Source organism: Urocampus carinirostris, chromosome 18, assembly GCF_059441175.1.
Source record: "Urocampus carinirostris isolate Australia breed hairy pipefish chromosome 18, RoL_Ucar_1.0, whole genome shotgun sequence".
Classification (NCBI taxonomy): Eukaryota; Metazoa; Chordata; class Actinopteri; order Syngnathiformes; family Syngnathidae; genus Urocampus; species Urocampus carinirostris.
Window position 1 is genome coordinate 24,760,212 of NC_142366.1, and position 18,666 is coordinate 24,778,877.

An 18,666-nucleotide genomic window follows, 5' to 3' on the forward strand; every position below is an offset into this window, starting at 1 on the left:
ATAATACATAGCTAATGTATTCCAAACTAGCGACTGATGAAAAATATTAAAAGTACAAAATAGTATACAGTAAGTACTGTTTTTGTGTAAAATAAAGAATTAAAATCATTATAAATACATTTGATCTAATTTTGTGGCGACATATATGATTTGAGCTGGTCAAGCAGAGTAGCGGGTGGATGCAAAGGGCGTAGGTGACGGCAGATTTAGAATTTAACTTATTTTTAAACATTCTGTAAGGTTATAATTTTTCACTTGGGGGCCAGCAAAACGAGGGTTGAGCGAAAGTGGGTTTCCCACAAGAAAAACTGATATAAAAACATTTCACTGTTCTCAAATTTATATTTTTCTCAAAATACTGTAAAAATTATTAACAATTAATATGGAAATCAACCCCTCGTTCAGTAATAAATGAATCCATGATTCAGACAGTTTGCCTTCTTTGGAATTCTTGATAATCACAAGCTTTGTTTCCATGGTTATGTTTTTTTTGCTTCTTCCTTTAACATCACTAAAAATCTTCTGACCCAAAATGAATAAACACAGTACAAAACTACAGTAGTGTATCACCGACTCAAAGTCTTTACCAAGCACACGAAATTCTGAACTTAATGAATAAGGCGAGGCAGTTGTGGGAGGTAGTTCTGCTAATAAACATATCTGTATGTTGCTGATGATGTGGTGCAAACCAATAGCAGAGCAGCACTTGATGTATCGTTGACCGATAGCGGACAGGCAGGTTATAGGTAACTCTATATAGACACACTGGCAGAATATTTTGATGTTTATGTCCAATAGTAGGGGAATTTTTGTAAGAAGGGGCCAAAAACCTCCAAATCCCACACTGTTAAATGAAAATGCTGTAAAGTGGGGTCCCTTTTTCCCGGGGGGGCTACTGTAAGAGTGAGGCTTCTGACAAAATACTTTGTGACGCTGTGCCTTTAAAAATGTCGTCCGAATCCTGGAATGCCCTCTGCCATGTTTATAGAGGTTTTCCCAAGGGCCCTCAACATTGTTATTAAGTCTGGCCAACGTCGCGGTTGGCCGAAATATTTCTGGGCTGGCGAAATGGATCGCGGGGACAAACTCACGAGTACTGTCATTTCCAGACTCTAGAACGCACCTGATTCCAAGTCCCACCCATGTTTAAAGGAAAGAACATTTTGCACATGCATAAGCCGCACCTGTCTATAAGCCGCAGGTGTTTACATTGAAACGTGAGATTTTTATGAAGAGGGACGGTACACACAGAGAGTTTTTAAAGTTTGAAGAATATCATGGTACATCCATCCATTATCTGCACCGCTTAACCTCAGTAGGGTCGCGGGGGTGCTGGAGCCCCTCCCAGCCATCTTTGGGCAGTGGACAGGGGACACCCCGAACCGGTTGCCAGCCAATCGCAGGGCACACAGGGACAGACAATTTGCTCGCTCATTCACACCTAGGGACAATTTGGACCGGCCAATCAACCTGATATGCATGTTTTTGGAATGTGGGAGGAAACTGGAGTGCCTGGAGGAGAACATGCAAACTCCACACAGGAGGTTCGATCTCATGACCTCGCGCTAACCACTGCTCTGCCGTGCGGGCTGCAACTATCCACCCAGCCATTATCTGCACCGCTTATCCTCAGTAGGGTCACTGGGTGCTGGAGCCAATCCCAGCTATCTTCGGGCAGTGGGAAGGGGACACCTTAAACTGGTTGCCAGCCAGTCGCAGGGCACACAAGGACAGACAACGAGGTACTCATTCACACCTAGGGACAACTTAGACCGACCAATCAACCTGACAAGCATGTTTTTGGAATGTGGGAGGAAACCAGAGTGCCTGGAGGAGAACATGCAAACTCCGCACAGGAGGTTCGATCTCGGGACCTCAGAACACGGTACACATATCTTTTAACTGCAGCGGTCTCAGGCACCAATGAGGACGCAACTCTGGAGAGCTTTCTCCACCCTTGATGGTCCCTGGTCTGTTTATGGGCACCAGTTTGTTCCTTAATGTTGTGGGTCCAGTTCTTCTTCTACCCCTTTAGACTGTGCCCTGGAGAATGAACAGTCCTGATGATCTTGTGACCTGACCATACCACTGAAGTTTCCGTGCACGCACAATTGACAACAGTCCTCCATAGGGTCCAATGTTCTCTCTGGTGGTTTGGGTTGTCACATGGGCTAAGTAGCTGAAGCTTAGAAGTTTCCTGTAGCATCTCCATGGCCTGGATGTTCTTTTCCAGTTTTGCTAAGGAAGATGGAAGACACCAGTGCTTGCAAGGGTCTGATCTTTGATTTTCTAGCTAGGTTCTTGTCCCTCCAGGTATCTTCCATGCTCCAGTCATTTTTCGAAGTCCAGTCTTGATTGTTCATGGGTGAGGTCCTTATTTTCCCTGTCATCTATCCATTTTTCCCATCTGTCCACGACTTGGGTCTCCTGTAACCTTATTTGAAATGCGATCCTCTCCATTACAAGTAATTCCTTCACGGAGCACACCCACCGCTCCACGGAGGGGGCCTCCTGTTTATACCATAATTTTGTTGTTTCTTTTTTAACAGGTATTCATCTTTTTCTCTGTAATATTTCTTCTCTTTTGTACCCCAAACAGACTGTTACCTTTACTGCTCAGGCGCCCCCTGGCGGCAGTTAGAAAAAATGCATCAATCAGCCGCATCGTTGCATAAGCCGCGGCTTATAGTCCGGTACATTACGCTAGCTCGTGTTGCTTTTCTACTCACGTGTTTTTCTTCTTCACGTTTTAGCCGAGTGGGACTGGACCGAGGGGACCCGCCCTCCCGGACCGCCATGTTGCTTTGGCGGAGTATCATTTTGCTGCTGATTCCGCTGAATGCTGCAGATAGCGGACAGGACGTCCGAGCAGGTAAACGTGGTTAGCTTCTTGACAGCTACACCGGGGATCAAAGAACGGAATTATTTTTAAATACTATCCCCTGCCCACTGCCCGATGATTGCTGGGATGGGCTCCAGCACCCCCGCGACCCTACTGAGGATAAGCGGTGCAGCTAATGAGATGAGATGAGATGAGGCTATCTTCACCTTTCACGGTTAAATGACATTTTATTGTGATCACGGCAACAATTTTTTCACAAAAAGGCATTTCAACACCAATATTTTTCAGAAAACGCACTGATCAAAATTAGAAAACAACAATGACTTTGGCATGGAGGTTATAAAAGTCATCGATTAGTGTGAATGATGAAGGATTTTATATTTTATTTGTTTGACTATAAGGGATTTTATACAATTTTATACAAGTTACACTTATTGAATGGAATGAAGATTTTTCACAGAGAAGGCTTAAAGTCAATGACAGGTCGCGCCGTTCCGAATGCGAATGTTTTGTTTAGTTCTGTTGATAACAGGACGCTGACGGAGAAGGCCAGGCCCTGATTACCGGTAGATAATCAGTACTCCCATAATCAGCACTTCCCGGCGCACGTGACGCACCAGTCCAGACGAGGTGGTGACGGTGACGTCCTGGCCCGCCCATGGGGGTGGCCGACACCCCGGCTAGTGAAAAGACGTGGGCAGAAAAACTTCAGAAGAAGATCGAGGGACAATCAAGAGGGAGGCTCGACGAAGACTAATTTGACTAATTCGACAATAATTCAGCTAATTCGATGGAATTCACTTAGTTCAATATTTTAAGAAAATAAATCTGCCCTTGTGTGGAAATGCCGGTCTCTAGCCCATATTTTCCCGAAAAGAAAAGAGCATGCATTGTTGGGTGAATGAAAGTTAAGTTTGGTTAATGGAGTCAGATAACCAATTCGAATAATTTGGTAAACGATACATTTGTAATATTTATTTCCTAACAATGGCTTCAGCACTTTACAGCTCTGCTATCTCACACTTATTGAGTATGATTTGGTCCATCCTTCTTCCAGCCTCTTCATCATTGCGGGATTTTAGTGGCTTTCTTGACCATAATTTTGTCACCAAGGGTTTTCCAGAGGTTCTTTCTTGGGTTGAGATCAGGACCTCTGGGTAGGCCATGCCTTTCATTCAATGTTTTCACCCTCAAGGAAATTCTTGACCTGTTTTGTTGTTAGAGAGATAGATGTCTAGATAGATGACTAGATGTCTAAATAGATAGATGTCTAGATAGATAGCTAGATGTCTAGATAAATAGATGTCTAGATAGATAGATAGATGTCTAGATAGATAGATAGATGTCTAGATAGATGTCTAGATAGATAGATAGATAGATGGATAGATAGTCTAGATAGACAGAAATAAAGGGAATACTGCTGGAGAACATAACAAATGAGCAGTAAGGAAAGTGAAACTTTGTAAAACAAATGGTACAAAGCGTCACTGAGAAGTCAAGGGAGTTGGAAAGGGGAGGCAAGCTCTTACCTGGACTTCCCAGCACCAAAGCGAAGGCCATTTTGATTTATAGTTAGCCGGCCCCTGGAGGATACAATTGTTGCAAGAATACACACAGCACCTGGATGTAATCTTTTTGGTGTCGTGAAGGTACTTTTGAAGATAAAAGCATACAAAGGAAAATACAAACTACGATCAACCTATAATTTCCCTGACATCATCCAATGAAATCTTTCCGTTTCAGGCTGCAGCACCGCAGTAAATGACTTGGTGTTTATGGTGGACGGCTCGTGGAGCGTGGGCGTGTCGGATTTCGAAACAGCCAAGCAATGGCTCATCAACATCACCAGCCGGTTTGACATCAGTTCCCATTACACGCAGGTACCGCCACTCCCTCTCCATACCCCATTCCTCACTTTTTTGCATTGAAGGATTTTATATATTTGACTACAAGGGATTTTGTACGATCAAATACAAATTACATTCAAATGCAAAAGATATTCACTGGCTGAGCTGTGGGGCGAGGTCATTGCAACCTTGTGAAGAATGATGTTTACAGAAACAACAGGCACTGGGACAAGGACTGATATGATAATCAGCGCTTCTCGGCGCAAGAGGGGCCTTCGTGACGTTGGGGTCCAGACATCGGGCGAAGGTGGAGCCCACATGGGCGTTCCTGGCCCGCCCATGGGAAGAGCCGACACGCCAGCTTGGGAGAGAGACGTGGGTCGAGAGAAGATCTGGGAAGATCGACGGAGAGGGACAATCAAGAGAGGAGGCTCGACGAAGACTAATTCGACTAATTCGATGGCGTTCACTTAGTTAAACACTTTAAGAAATTAAATCTGCCCCCGTGTAGAAAAGCCGGTCTCTTGTCTGTCTTTTCACAAAAAGAAACGAGCACGCATTGTTAGGTGAATAAAGTTTATGTTTGGTGAATGGAGTCAGATAACGAATTCAAACTATTTGGTAAACGCTACATTTGTAATATTTATTTCCTAACAGCATCCAACAGGAAAGATTGTCATTTCCAGTCAGAATAACAAAATAATCACATTTGAAAATGGTGTCTTCTGCAGGTGGCCGTGATCCAGTACAGCGACACTCCTCGACTAGAGATCCTGTTGGGGGAACAACAGAGCGCTGCGGAACTCATCCGGGCCATGAAAGGGATCGCGTACATGGGAGGGAACACGCAGGCAGGAACAACCTTTTTTTTATGTCAATGTTAACAAAGTTCCATTTTTCAACGCGGTTTAACTTAGAATGGCTATAACCAAGGTTTCTTACATCTTTTTTCATGACCAAATTCAAGAACTTTCAAGGCCAATTGTTCCAGTACAGACGCTGCCCTACTTCCTATCATTCATAATTTGCTTCAGTGCTATATTTTGTATGTTTAAGGTTTATATAAGTATGTTTACGGCTTCTATAAGTAACCTGTATTTTTTTGTACTCAAAAAATAAATGTTTCATAAAATAATATGCACTATAAAGGTAAATAGAGTTAAGTTTAACTTACTTTTGGAAGTTGAACTTCAAGAGTTAGGCGACATCTTCCTCCGTGGTAGAAAGTGACTGAAAAAAAGTGTTTCGACCATTTTCTCAACCGCATTAGGCTTTCTTATTCCACTTTCGCTTCAAAGGAAACAGCTTGCCTCTTCTTTACACCGACCATATTGAACGGATGCACGAGATATTAAACAATAAAAACGTCAAAGTTCTTAGTGCGCTGGAGATACAGTATATAATTTTTAAGTCTAACTTACTTTTGGAAGATGAGCTTCAAGAGATAGATGACGTCCTCCTCGGTGGTAGAAAGTGGTTGAACAAAAGCATTTTGACCATTTTCTCAACCGCATCAGGATTTCTTATTCCACTTTCGTTTCTAAAGAAATGGCTCGCCTCTTTTTTACACTTTGCACTAACCGTATTGAACAGATGCACGAGATATTAAACAATAAAAATGTCAAAGTTCTAAGGGCGCTGGAGATACAGTATAGAATGTTTACACACGAACTAGGAAGAGGAAACGGATTTCTTCTTCCGGGTGAATGCCGGATGAGCTCTCACAGCGCCACACGCCAGTAGTGGCGGAAAGAAGTACTACATCATCGCCCGGTACTCGGAAAAAGGTGCACACAATTCTAAATCTAACTTACAGCAATGTTCGGATATTTTTTGACATACCGAAATTTTTTTTCGGATTTACCATTTTGCGTAACTCGAATGTTTGTATGTAGGGGGAGCGTCTGTTCTTTCAAAGAAAGAATTCCAGCGCCAATATTCAGAATATTTTTTGTTGTTGTTGACTAAAGTGGCTATTCTGGCTGCTATCACATATTTTAGATAGATAGATAGATAGATAGATAAATAGATAGATAGATAGATCCTTTGTTCATCCCAGTAGGAAAATTTACACTTCCATCAGTATCCTTGTGTTGAAAAATAAATTAATAAAATAAAGATATAGAATACAAAAATACCCAATATAACATTTTGATATAGAATATTTAAATAGTGCTATGGAAAATACACACTGTCATAAAAATAGGGTAATATACAAATGTGGGGGTGGGGTTCAATGTGGGCTTATACTCCCTTGGGTGGAGTTAAAGAGCCTCATGGCATGAGGAAGAAATGATTTCCTCAGTCTGTCCGTGGAACAAGACAGTGACAGCAGTCTGTCGCTGAAGCTGCTCTTTTGTATTGTTCAAATCTATGAGCTATGATTCTTTATGTTGATGCGCTGCTATAAACTGACATGAATTCTGCCATTCTGCTTTAACAATGCACACGCAGCTTGGCAACGTCAGACTTGTTTTAAAACATGGAAAAGGCTCTATAGGTGTTGGCTAAGAATGGAGCTAGACACAGAGGACAAAGAAAGAAAATACAGGCAGTTTAAAAAGCAGAAAAATGAGCCAAATTTGGACTCTATGTAATTATATCGATTGCTCCGAAGCAGAGCGCATTCCATCTTCGAGACTTCTGATCTTTTAGTTTTGCTTCACTCATTTTATTTAGATTTTTTTGCGCGTTTTTCAGAAGATCCATCTATGAATTGGTTAGCACGGCGGCACAGTGGTTAGCGCGTGTGCGGCACAGTTCTAAGGTCTTGGGAACCTCCTGTGTGGGTTCAAATCCAGCTACCGGACTTCCTGTGCGGAGTTTGTATGTTCTCCCCGTGCTTGCGTGGGTTTCCGCCGGGCACTCCGGTTTTCCTCCCACATTCCAAAGACATGCATTTCAGGTGGATTGGCCGGTCCAAATTGTCCTCAGATGTGAATGAGCGAGCGAGTTGTCTGTCCCTGTGTGCCCTGCGATTGGCTGGCAACCAGTTCAGGGTCTCCCCTGCCCACTGTCCGATGATTGCTGGAATGGGCTCCAGCACCCCCGCGACCCTACTGAGGATAAGTGGTGCAGTTAATGAGATGAGATGAGACTTGTAAAACTGTATCACGGCAACGACGCCTTGAGCCTGTGCAAAGTCTTAAACAGGACAACGTGTTCGGTGTCAGACGCTAACGTGGAGCTACCCGGCTTCAGCGCTGCTAGGGCAGACAGAGACAAAAAAAAGCCTGCGGGAAGCGGAGAGGAGGTGGACTCGCTATCCACGTGAACATGAGGTGGTGTAACCCTGGGCAAAAAGATTTCCACCTGCTGTAGGGACGTCGAATTTTTGGCCTAGCGTGTGACGTCATCCACTCCGCTGTTGCTAAACTACAACACAGCACCCCGAGGCCATCCTGTTAATCCGTTAATAAACAACAAAAGGAAACTGCTGGAAGTGTGAATAAAGTATCTATCCATCTTGTTTTGCAGACCGGCAGAGCCATTAAGTTCGCCGTGGACCACGTTTTCGCCACGTCCCGGCGAGCGAACCCGGTCAAGAACCGCATCGCCGTCGTGGTCACGGACGGCAAATCCCAAGACGACGTGGTAAATCAACTTTTGAACCGCTATGGCGACACCCTGCACATAACATAATCCTTTGTCTTCGTCTCTCCAAACCACGACATCACGAAAATAACAGCCATGACGTTTTTCGGTTAAAGCGACCCCGTTTTTCCGTAGGTGGATGCCAGCGTGGAGGCACGGGCTCAGAGCGTTACCGTTTTCGCCGTCGGGGTCGGGAACGAGATCGCAAACTCCGAGCTGGTCTCCATCGCTAACAAGCCGTCTTCCACCTATGTCCTCTATGCCGAAGATTACACCACCATCGACCGTATCCGGGACTCCATGGAGCAGAGGCTCTGTGAAGGCAAGAGTCTTTACTATAAAAACACTCAAAATAATCCAAAATGAAGTAAAAAAAAAAGAAAATGTTTCAGTTATTTTAAAGGACCAAGACTGTCTAAACTCCTATGTAAATCACCATTTGCATGCGTGTGTGTTGATATGTGACCCATAGGCTCCGAAACTGCAGAATCGATTTTCCTGAACATTTACACAGTAGTACTATAGACTCCTGGAAGTGTTTTTGGCTAGGTTTTGGGTCAAGGTGCCCCCAAAACCTACCAACAAAATCAATAAGCATTACTTTTTGTTTAAAAGTGACTCTAGAGATGCATGCTGCCATGTGGGTCTTTGGCACTCCCTAGTGGCTCTCTGGTGCTTTTTCAACAGACCACAGCCCCAACAACCTCAACCAAGTAGAATTCCCAGCAACGCCAGGCCGTTAGAGTTTTTTAGTATGAAAGAAATCGATTTTGGGAGTGATTTTTTTTTTCAACAAAAATACTCATACTTGCAGAATTCTTTTGAATTCACAATTTTGCGGGATTTAATTTAGAAAAAAACTAGACAAAATGACCCTTGTGGTATAAAGTTACCAATTTTGGAATGGAGTCATTTTCAGCAAAATTTTGAAGTATTATTTGGTACAAAAAAGGCAACATAATCATTTTTGTGGGGTTTAATTTAGAAAAACAACACACACTGTAAAAACTTTTGGATTAAAAATAACCCAGGTTTGGGTAAAAATAAATTGAGTCTTCACTCTAAAAACACCTGGGTTAAAAATAACCCAGGATTAAGTAAAAATAGACTAACCCTGGGTCAATTTGATCCAATTTTCTAGATCAATTTACACAAAAAATACTGTTTGGGGTTATTCTAGACCAGGTCTCGAACTCATAGCCAGGGTGCGAATTAGGCCCCCAAGATAATAGATATTTTCCCACTTTATGTCACTGTATTCTGTCCTGCCAACGAAAATGAGTGCTAAAAGCACAACAGAAGAAGACAAAATACAACTCAAAGTGACTAAAATGGTCCTTGTTTAAAAAAATAAGAAAAGATACATTTAAAAAGAAAAGAAAAAGGGAGAAGAAGAAAAGAAAAACAAAGAAAAAAAAGAGAAAAATGTTTCTGTTTTTTGTCCTTTTTCATTAATCCCTTTCTTTTCTCTTTTTTTCTATCCATGCTTTCTTTTCTCCTACCTTTCTTGTGATTCACACTTTCATTTTTTGCCTCTTTTTTCCTATTTGCTGTTCCCTACTTTTTATTCTTTTTTTTTTACAAGAATCTTTTTTCCCCTTCTTTTTGTCTTTCATCTAGAAAGGCTGGGTAGCAATTAGAAGAAAACATTGCTTTTTAGATAGAGAGATAGAGAGAGAGAGAGATAGGATATAGAGATAGATAGATAGATAGATGGATAGATGGATAGATGTCTAGATAGATAGATAGATGTCTAGATAGATATATAGAGATAGAGAGAGAGATAGAGGGATAGAGAGATAGAGAGAGAGGGATAGAGAGAGATAGAGAGAGAGAGAGAGAGAGATAGAGAGATAGACAGATAGATAGATACTTTATTCATCCCTATAGGAAAATTCACACTTCCAGCAGTATACTTGTGTTGGAAAAAAAAAAAAAGATATAGAATAAAAATAAAAATACCCAATGTCACGTTTTGCTACAGAGTATTTAAATAGTGCCATGGAAAATAAATAGGGTAATATGCAAATGTTGGGGTGGGGTTTAAAGTGGGCTTTTCCTCCCCCGGGTGGAGTTCAAGAGCCTCATGGCATGAGGAAGAAATGATCTCCTCGGTAGTTCGTAGTTCCTCAGAACGGTATTTGGTTGCACTACACGTGACGGAGACATCTAGTGGACAACTATAAAACACTGTCCCTTTAAGAACAGCGGAATGTTTTTATCACTGCTGTTTGAAAAAGCCCCTTGCAACTTCTTCCTTTTCTTTCCAGAATCCGTCTGTCCCACCAGAATTCCGGTAGCGTCCCGGGACGAGAAAGGCTTCGAGCTGATGCTGGGCATGAACGTCCAGAAAAAAGCCAAGAAAATTCCCGGCTCGCTGCTGTCCGAAACCGCCTTCGCTCTTACTGCCTCCGCCGACATATCGGAGGACACCAGGTAGAACCTAGTGAGGAGGAAAAGTACTCTTACTTCAGAAGATAGATAGATAGATAGATAGATAGATGTCTAGATAGATAGATAGATGTCTAGATAGATGCCTAGATAGATAGATAGATGCCTAGATAGATAGATAGATGCCTAGATAGATAGATAGATAGATAGATAGATAGATGCCTAGATAGATAGATAGATAGATAGATAGATAGATACTTTTTCCATCCCCGTAGGGAAATTCATACTTCCAGCAGTACCCTTGTGTCGCAGATCAACAGTTTAACAGGATGGCCTCGGGGTGCTGTGTTGTACTTTAGCAACAGCGCAGTGGATGACGTCACAGGCTAGGCCAAAAGTTCGATGTCCCTGCAGCAGATGGAAATCTTTGTGCCCAGGGTCACACCACCTCGTGGTCACGTACATAGCGAGTCAGCCTCCTCTCCGCTTCCCGCAGGCTTTTGTGTCTCTGTCTAACAGCGCTGAAGCCGGTTACCTCCGGGTAGCTCCATGTTAGCGTCCGGGATACTAGACGTGAGCCGCTTTGATCATTATATGACTCAAGTAGAAGTCAAAAGTAGTTATCCAAATAACGACGGCCAATCACACACCCACCTCCTTGCTATGTGACACTGCCCCTTTATAAGAGGCAGGCCTTGGGCCACACAGTGGCTCTCACCGGAGAGAAAAAAGCAACCCTTGGAGAAATTCTCGTATTTAAGTGGTGGGAATCGAAGTCACTTCGTAACGGCTTCGATGTAGCCTAATGAATAAGAGTACCGTTTCTTCTTCACAAATCTACTCAAGTAAAAAGTATAGAGATTTAGAAATACAAAATGTCCCACAACGTACTGAAAAGTCTCTGTATTCTTGTTTTTCCTCGTACTAGAGAGATTTTCCCCGAGGGCCTTCCTCCATCCTACGTATTTGTTGCCACGGTTCGCCTCAAGGGAATGGCTGCCAAGTTGAATTTTGACCTGTGGAGGGTGCTCTCCAAGGACAAGACCATCCAAGTGGCAGTGACACTCAACGGAAAGAACAAAAGTCTCACCTTCACCACCACCAGAATACCGAACCGGGAACAGAGTATCGTCTTCAAAGAGGGATTTGAGGTGGGTGAGCTCTTCCGAACAGAGTCGGCCATTTTAATTCCAAAAACGTATATAGTTACAAAACTACTTCTTCCAAAAAGTCACCGAGTAACAGGATTACTCTATAGCAAGCAGCTGAAGGTTGGGACAAATGGCTTTTCCACGACAAACAGCGCTTGTTTTGAGTTTTTCCTTGCCCTCATGTGGGTTTTAGATCAGGGGATGGTTTAAAAATAGTCTGTGGTTTGCAATAGTCTGTGGTCTGTGCAGCCCTTTGAGACTCTTTGTGATTAAGAGCGTCACAAATAAACATGACTTGACTGATTGAGTTTTTCCTTGCCCTCATGTCAGTTTTAGATCAGGGGATAGTGTAATAATAGTCTGCGGTTTCAATAATCTGTGGTCTGTGCAGCCCTTGGAGACTCTTTGTGATTAAGGGTGTCACAAATAAACAGGACTTGACTCATCCTGAGATTTTTGAGTATTCCCTTGCCGTCGTGTAGGTTTTAGATGAGGGGATGGTGTCATAATGGTCTGTACTTTGCAATAGTCTTTGGTCTGTTCAGCCCTTTGAGACTCTTTGTGATTTAGGGCCAAACAAATAAACATGACTTGACTTGAGGTTTTTGAGTTTTTTCTTGCCCTCGTGTAGGTTTTAGATCAGGGGATGGTGTCATAATGGTCTGTACTTTGCAATAGTCTTTGGTCTGTTCAGCCCTTTGAGACTCTTTGTGATTAAGGGCCACACAAATAAGCAAGGCTGGATTGGACTTGAGGTTTTTGAGTTTTTCCTTGCCATCATGTAGATTTTAGATCAGGGGATGGTGTCATAATAGTCTGTAGTCTGTCCAGCCCTTTGAAAATTAAAGGTGTCACAAATAAACATGGCTTGACTTGATAACGACATGAATGGATGATGGATTAATTCGAACGAATCACCCAAAATGAAACGTGAAGGATGCCAGAGGAAATCCTTTCTGACTGTTTCTGGAAAACACCCGCCGCCATTTCCACGGCAGCTTCTAATAACAGGTCCTGTCAGACAGCAGCCAGGTTCTTCTTGTTTTCCCATTTCTGCCGCCTCCTTCATTTGGAGACACCTGGACTGAATTGTGGTTTACGCAACAAGGTCGCCATTATTCCTTTTTTCCCACTTGCTTGATTCAAATTTTTTGGGACGGGGCAGAAAAATGGTGGCCCGTGATTTAACATTTCGAAGATGTTGGTTTTCCTAGGCTGGAATCGGGAAACAATGTGCCATCTGTTCTTCTCACGTTGATGTAGGACAGGAAGGTCTAAAGTCCGGCCTGGGAGCCAGTTATGGACCGTGATGGAATTATTACTTGGCCTTTGTCATAACGTGGAGAAAAGAGGCAAACCACAGACTAATTATGACCTAAAACCTACCTGAGGGCAAGGAAAAACTCAAAATCAGTCAAATCATGTTTATTTGTTTGGCCCTTAATCTCAAGGAGTCTTCAAAGGGCTACACAGACCACAGATTATTGCAAACCAGTATTATGACACCATCCTCTGATCTAAAACCTACATGAGGGCAAGGAAACACTCAAAATCAGTCAAGTCATGTTTATCCGTGACACCCTTAATCACAAAGAGTCTCAAAGGGCTACACAGACCTCGGATTTTTGCAAACCACAGACTATTATGACACCATCCCCTGATCTAAAACCTACATCAGGGCAAGGAAAAACTCAAAATCAGTCAAGTCATGTTTATTTGTTTGGCCCTTAATCACAAAGGGTCTTCAAAGGGCTGCACAGATCAAAGACTATTGCAAACTACAGACTATTATGACACCATCCCCTAATCTAAAACCTACATGAGGGCAAGGAAAAACTCAAAATCAGTCAAGTCATGTTATTTGTGACGCCCTTAATCACAAAGAGTCTCAAAGGGATGCACAAACCACGGATTATTGCAAACCACAGACTAATTATTACGCCATTCCCTGATCTAAAACTTACATGGGGGCAAGGAAAACTCAAAATGAGGAAGATTTTGTATACTACCAACAGAACCTTAAAATCACACCTCAAGCTAACAGGGAGCCAATGAAGGTTGGCTCAAATCGGGGTCATGTGATCAAACTTTCTTGTCTTAGTTAAAAGCCTGGCTGCAGCATTTTGTACCAGCTGAAGGCTCTTGATTTTGGACTTCGGGGGATCGGAGAGTAGGGCATTACAGTCATCAAGACGGGAGGTAACAAACGCATGAATTATATAAGAAAATAAATCAGCTTTTCACCACATGATGGCCAATTTACCCTTGGCTTTCTGTAAGAATGGCTTCTTTAATAAAAAAAACGAAAGTTGACTGTGAGGTCCGCCATTTTCAGGACAGGTATTGGATTATTTTTTTCACTGAAAAATCAAACAACTGCTAAGAGACTGTGGCTGTTTTCAAAGAATATGATATCAAGGGGGGGCAGCACAGCGGTGCAGTGGTTAGCGTGTGTGCGGCACAGTTCTGAGGTCTTGAGATCGAACCTCCTGTGTGGAGTTTGCATGTTCTCCCCGTGTTTGCGTGGGTTTCCTCTGGGTACTCCGGTTTCCTGCCACATTTCAAAAACATGCATGTTAAGTTAATTGGCCGGTCCAAATTGTCCCTAAGTGTGAATGAGCGAGTGAGTTGTCTGTCCATGTGTGCCCTGGCTGCCAGTTGAGGGTGTCCCCTGCCCACTGCCCCAAGATAGCTGAGATGGGCTCCGGCACCCCCGCGACCCTACTGAGGTTAAGCGGTACACATAATAGATGGATGATATCAAGAGGCACTGCCATGCCGACTACAAAATCGAACTGGAAAGGAACGCTGTGAAAAGGTGGAGCAACTGGAAGCTGTTTAAACGCCGAAACGGCGCTTTTCACAAGTCAAATGAAAATTCTACAAAGGCGAACTACGAGGTCTCGACGCTGATCGCCAAGCACTGCAAATCTTTGACGGAGGCAGAATTTATTGAACTGTTCAAAGAATGCCGGGCCCTCACACATCTTCAGTTTACCAAATCTGGCCCCCAATTTTTGAAAATGAATATTGAATCCACAATATTTTGGTCATTTCACAGTATTTGTGTCTACCTTTCCTCAGGCTCTCTACGATGGGACGTGGCATCAGCTGAAGCTCCTGGTGAGGCCGAGCCTGGTGACGGGTTTCCTCGACGGTTATCGGATTCAGGAAATAACGCCGGAACCGATGGAACCCATTTACATCAATGGGAAGACTCAGGTGGCCAAGAGAAGAGCCATCGATGTCACCGTCCCTGTAAGTAAACAATATTCAACCAAGCTTACTAATTCAAAATCCGAAAAATGATGTCGACTTCATAGTTAACACTATGTGAATCCAGAATTTCCTCAGTTATTGGGGACCAGAACCCCGTGAGAAACGTGAAAAGGGGTTGAACTTACCTTACAAACATCCTAACTGACTGAGAGTATACAACTGTAACAAAATAACTGTAAATGTTCGATAAAACACAGAATTGCAATTGAATTGCATTTAGAGGGCTTCTCATTTAAGGTATCCTCCGATTGACCCAGGTCTTAAATGATGAATAAAATGATGTGCTTTATTTATGTTTGTATTTTTTACAGTGCAATCTTAAACCGCTTTGTTAAGTTGTTGAATGAATGAAAACTTTATTCGAACATTAAAATAAAAACAGAACAAAAACAATAACTCAACGACAAAATAATGTGACATAACATGTTCGAAAAGGGGTAGTAAGAAGCAAATGCTTATTTTCCCTACCCCTTCATCTTCCCTGTTGAATATGATAATAACAACAATATTATTATTAATAATAACAGTTATGATATACCAATAGCAACAATAACAACAAAGTGAACCATAGTTCTAGACCACAGGTGTCAAACAGGCGGCCCGCGGGCGGATCAGGCCCGATAAGGGATTGAATCCGGCCCGCGAGACCACACTCAGAGAAGCGCAAGAGAAAAACAAGCTGCTGCTTGAAATATGGCAACTTGATGTTGCCAAAGCCAGGTGCCTCTCACAAAGACACTGTACTTGTATTTAGTTCTCTCTCTCTCTCTTTCTCTTTCTCCTCTCTTTTTCTCTTTCTGCCTTTCTTTCTTTCTTTCTTTCTGCCTATCTTTTTTCCTTTCTGCCTTTCTTTCTCTCTTCATACCCTTCGCGCTTTCTTTTCTCTTTTTTTCTCTTTCTTTCTGCCTTTTTTTCCTACTGCCTTTTTTTTTTCTTTCTGCCTTTCTTTCTTAGTTTCTTTCTTAGTTTCTGCCTTTCTTTCTCTCTTCATACCCTTCGCGCTTTTTCTCTTTTCTCTCCTTCTGACTTTCTTTTTCTCTTTGGATTTCTTTCTTCCTCTCCCTTTCTTTTCCCCCTTTCTCATGAATATCTTTTGTTTCTCACACTCTCTCCCTCTCTCTTTTTCTTTCGTGTCCCGCCCTCTCTCATTTTCCCTCACGCTTTCTCTTATTTCTTTCTCTCTTTTTCTTTCTCTTTAATCTACTCGTCCGGCCCCCGACAGAATGTTTGTTCTACCGTGTGGCCCCCCGAGTTCAAATGAGTTTGACACCCCTGTTCTAGACACACTATTCAAAATCTCTCGTATCACCCATTTTCTTCATCTCTGAATTCCGCCGCCATGTTTTTTTGTATTTAAATTTGAACAAGTATATAGTTGGACATTGTTCCAAAGTTGGACTCCACACACAGACACACGCACACTTTTCCTGGTGGTTCTCACCTTTGGGATTATGAATTCACGACAGCACCTTCAATTATGATTTCCCTATTTCTGAATGAATACTTAATGGATGTTTTTGTTGAGCTTAAATCGCAGTTGTGCAGTGAAAAATTTTAGTAAATCATCTAATTTTAATAATTGGGACTGCAGGAACAAAATTTGAGTATGATCTTTATATCCTACCCTGTGTATGGTTCTAATTTCACGTTTTTGGAAGATAAAAAGGGGCCAAAGTGAACTTTTCTAATTATTGCCCCAGACTTCTGCACAATATAATTAATAAAATGCATTATAGTTTAAAATTAATTTGATTTTATGAATTATTGAAATGCTTTTAGATACTTTAGTTTGTATGTGTCTGATGTGTGTTTTCCAGCTTCATTTCTTGTCTACAACCCTCTTGAGTGTCGTAGCGGTTTCCCACCCGTTGTAGCTCCAGGTCATCCGTTTCATGGATGACCTGGAGCAGCCTCAGTTTAATATTAGAATACGTTTAAGGTTTTAATGTCGTTTTACCGAGGAACTCATCGTTTTTTGTTTTTATCTTTGGGTAACAGATTCAAATCCAAAAACTGCGCCTGTACTGTGACCCTCAACAGAGCGAGAGAGAAACGGCTTGTGAGATCTTCTACGTGGTAAATCTTACTTTCTCGTTTTTTTCCTGCATACCAAATTTTCAAAACGATATCTTTTATTCTCTTTTATGTCTGTCTCACAGGATGATGAAAGGGTAAGTCCTATGATTTGTCACCAATATGTATAATAATCTATTATTCAGTTCCTAATTCATTCAGAAGAGAATAGTGATAATGGCTATTGGCTCCCTTGCTTTCCACAGTGTCCACTGAATCGAGAAGCTAGCATCCCAGAACCAGAAGACTCCGTTAGTGTCATCGGACCTCCTGGGAAGCATGGCCCGCCAGGACAAAGGGTAAAAAAATACCGGTCATTTTAAATGATCTCTTTTTCATTGTTTGCTTTGTTCAGTCCATTGATTATGAGCTGCATAGATCATACCTAACAAGCTCCAGAGAAAATAATCTTACACCATATTTTTTTTTTCAAACGTGTTTATTGATGTCGTTTAACATGTTATTTTGTGCATGTGTTTCGTTCTATCATCTATGTTGTTCATGAACATTTTGTTGTGAGATCCTGAGTTGCTCGACATGACTGAGGTTTATTATAAAAAAAGTTCCAAAATGAAGTCGCTCGGACGTTCACTGTAGAAGGAAAAAATACATGCAAATAGAATGAAGTAGAATTTTCTGATTCAAATGATGAATTCATTTTCTGCATTCAATTATTGTTGGTAATATACTGATTCAAGGGATCACCACAAACCTGTCTTTTTTCATTTTCTCCTTTTGTACTTCCTTTTTTTCTTAACTTTTTTATACAACATGATCATTTGTAATATAATGCAGCAAAGCAAGTGAGCCGTTGGAGAACCGGCTCTCTTTCACGAGTTGAGCCGAAAAAGCCGGTTCTCTAAAAAAAGATGGACTACCTTTTACCACACAACTACCACAGAATGATGCATGATGGGAAATCCCCAGGTGGCAGACGCATGCCCACAGTAGCATCAACCTGCTGGCTTCGTTTGCAACCAAAAAAAACGATACCGAGATAGAGGCTACCGCGGCCAACTCGTTTGACTTGATTATTTTGCCGTTTCGTGATCGTCTGTGTATACCGGACGGTACCCACCAATGACAAATTTGCCGTACAGATTTTCTCGTACGTCTTACACGTCTTAAAATGCATCATAAACCTACTTTGTACGGCAAAAACGTACAGGTTGATAGGTAGGATAGATAATGGATACAAGGACTCTGGTTCTTTGACCTCCATTGTTTTTGAGTCTGGGTAACGCCTTTTCACTTTACAGTACAATTTGCAAACACAGATACCACTGTTGTGTAGTAAGCATGTGATCCCTTCCAAGGTTGGGTAGGGTTACTTTAACTGGATTACTTCCAATTACTTTTAGATTACTCCAATACCAAATATGCTAATAAAAGACAAAAGAAACTAAATAGGAATAAAATGACTCCATTTTGTGCAGGCTTGGGGAGTAAACGGAACACATGGAACGGCAAAAAGCTGTTTGGATTTATT

At 42.0% G+C, this 18,666-nt stretch overlaps 1 protein-coding gene and 1 long non-coding RNA gene across 2 annotated transcripts in view; one reads left to right on the forward strand and one right to left on the reverse strand.

Annotated features, from left to right (window-relative positions):
* Positions 1-2,796: 2,796 nt before the first annotated feature.
* The window catches only part of LOC148348711 (uncharacterized), an 86,821-nt gene continuing 70,951 nt past the window's right edge, over positions 2,797-18,666 (forward strand). The window contains exons 1-11 of the mRNA XM_088322326.1: positions 2,797-2,872; positions 4,586-4,722; positions 5,421-5,540; positions 8,167-8,283; positions 8,419-8,605; positions 10,554-10,719; positions 11,603-11,825; positions 14,910-15,083; positions 17,103-17,180; positions 17,264-17,275; positions 17,384-17,476. Coding sequence (XP_088178452.1) covers positions 2,797-2,872; positions 4,586-4,722; positions 5,421-5,540; positions 8,167-8,283; positions 8,419-8,605; positions 10,554-10,719; positions 11,603-11,825; positions 14,910-15,083; positions 17,103-17,180; positions 17,264-17,275; positions 17,384-17,476 — 1,383 coding nt within the window. The remainder of the gene's footprint in view (positions 2,873-4,585; positions 4,723-5,420; positions 5,541-8,166; positions 8,284-8,418; positions 8,606-10,553; positions 10,720-11,602; positions 11,826-14,909; positions 15,084-17,102; positions 17,181-17,263; positions 17,276-17,383; positions 17,477-18,666) is intronic.
* The window catches only part of LOC148348712 (uncharacterized), a 231,247-nt gene continuing 217,880 nt past the window's right edge, over positions 5,300-18,666 (reverse strand). Inside the window, exons 2-5 of the long non-coding RNA XR_015847618.1 lie at positions 14,900-15,081; positions 8,457-8,597; positions 5,864-5,919; positions 5,300-5,462 (exon numbers count right to left, since the gene is read on the reverse strand). This is a non-coding gene — a long non-coding RNA (uncharacterized LOC148348712). The remainder of the gene's footprint in view (positions 5,463-5,863; positions 5,920-8,456; positions 8,598-14,899; positions 15,082-18,666) is intronic.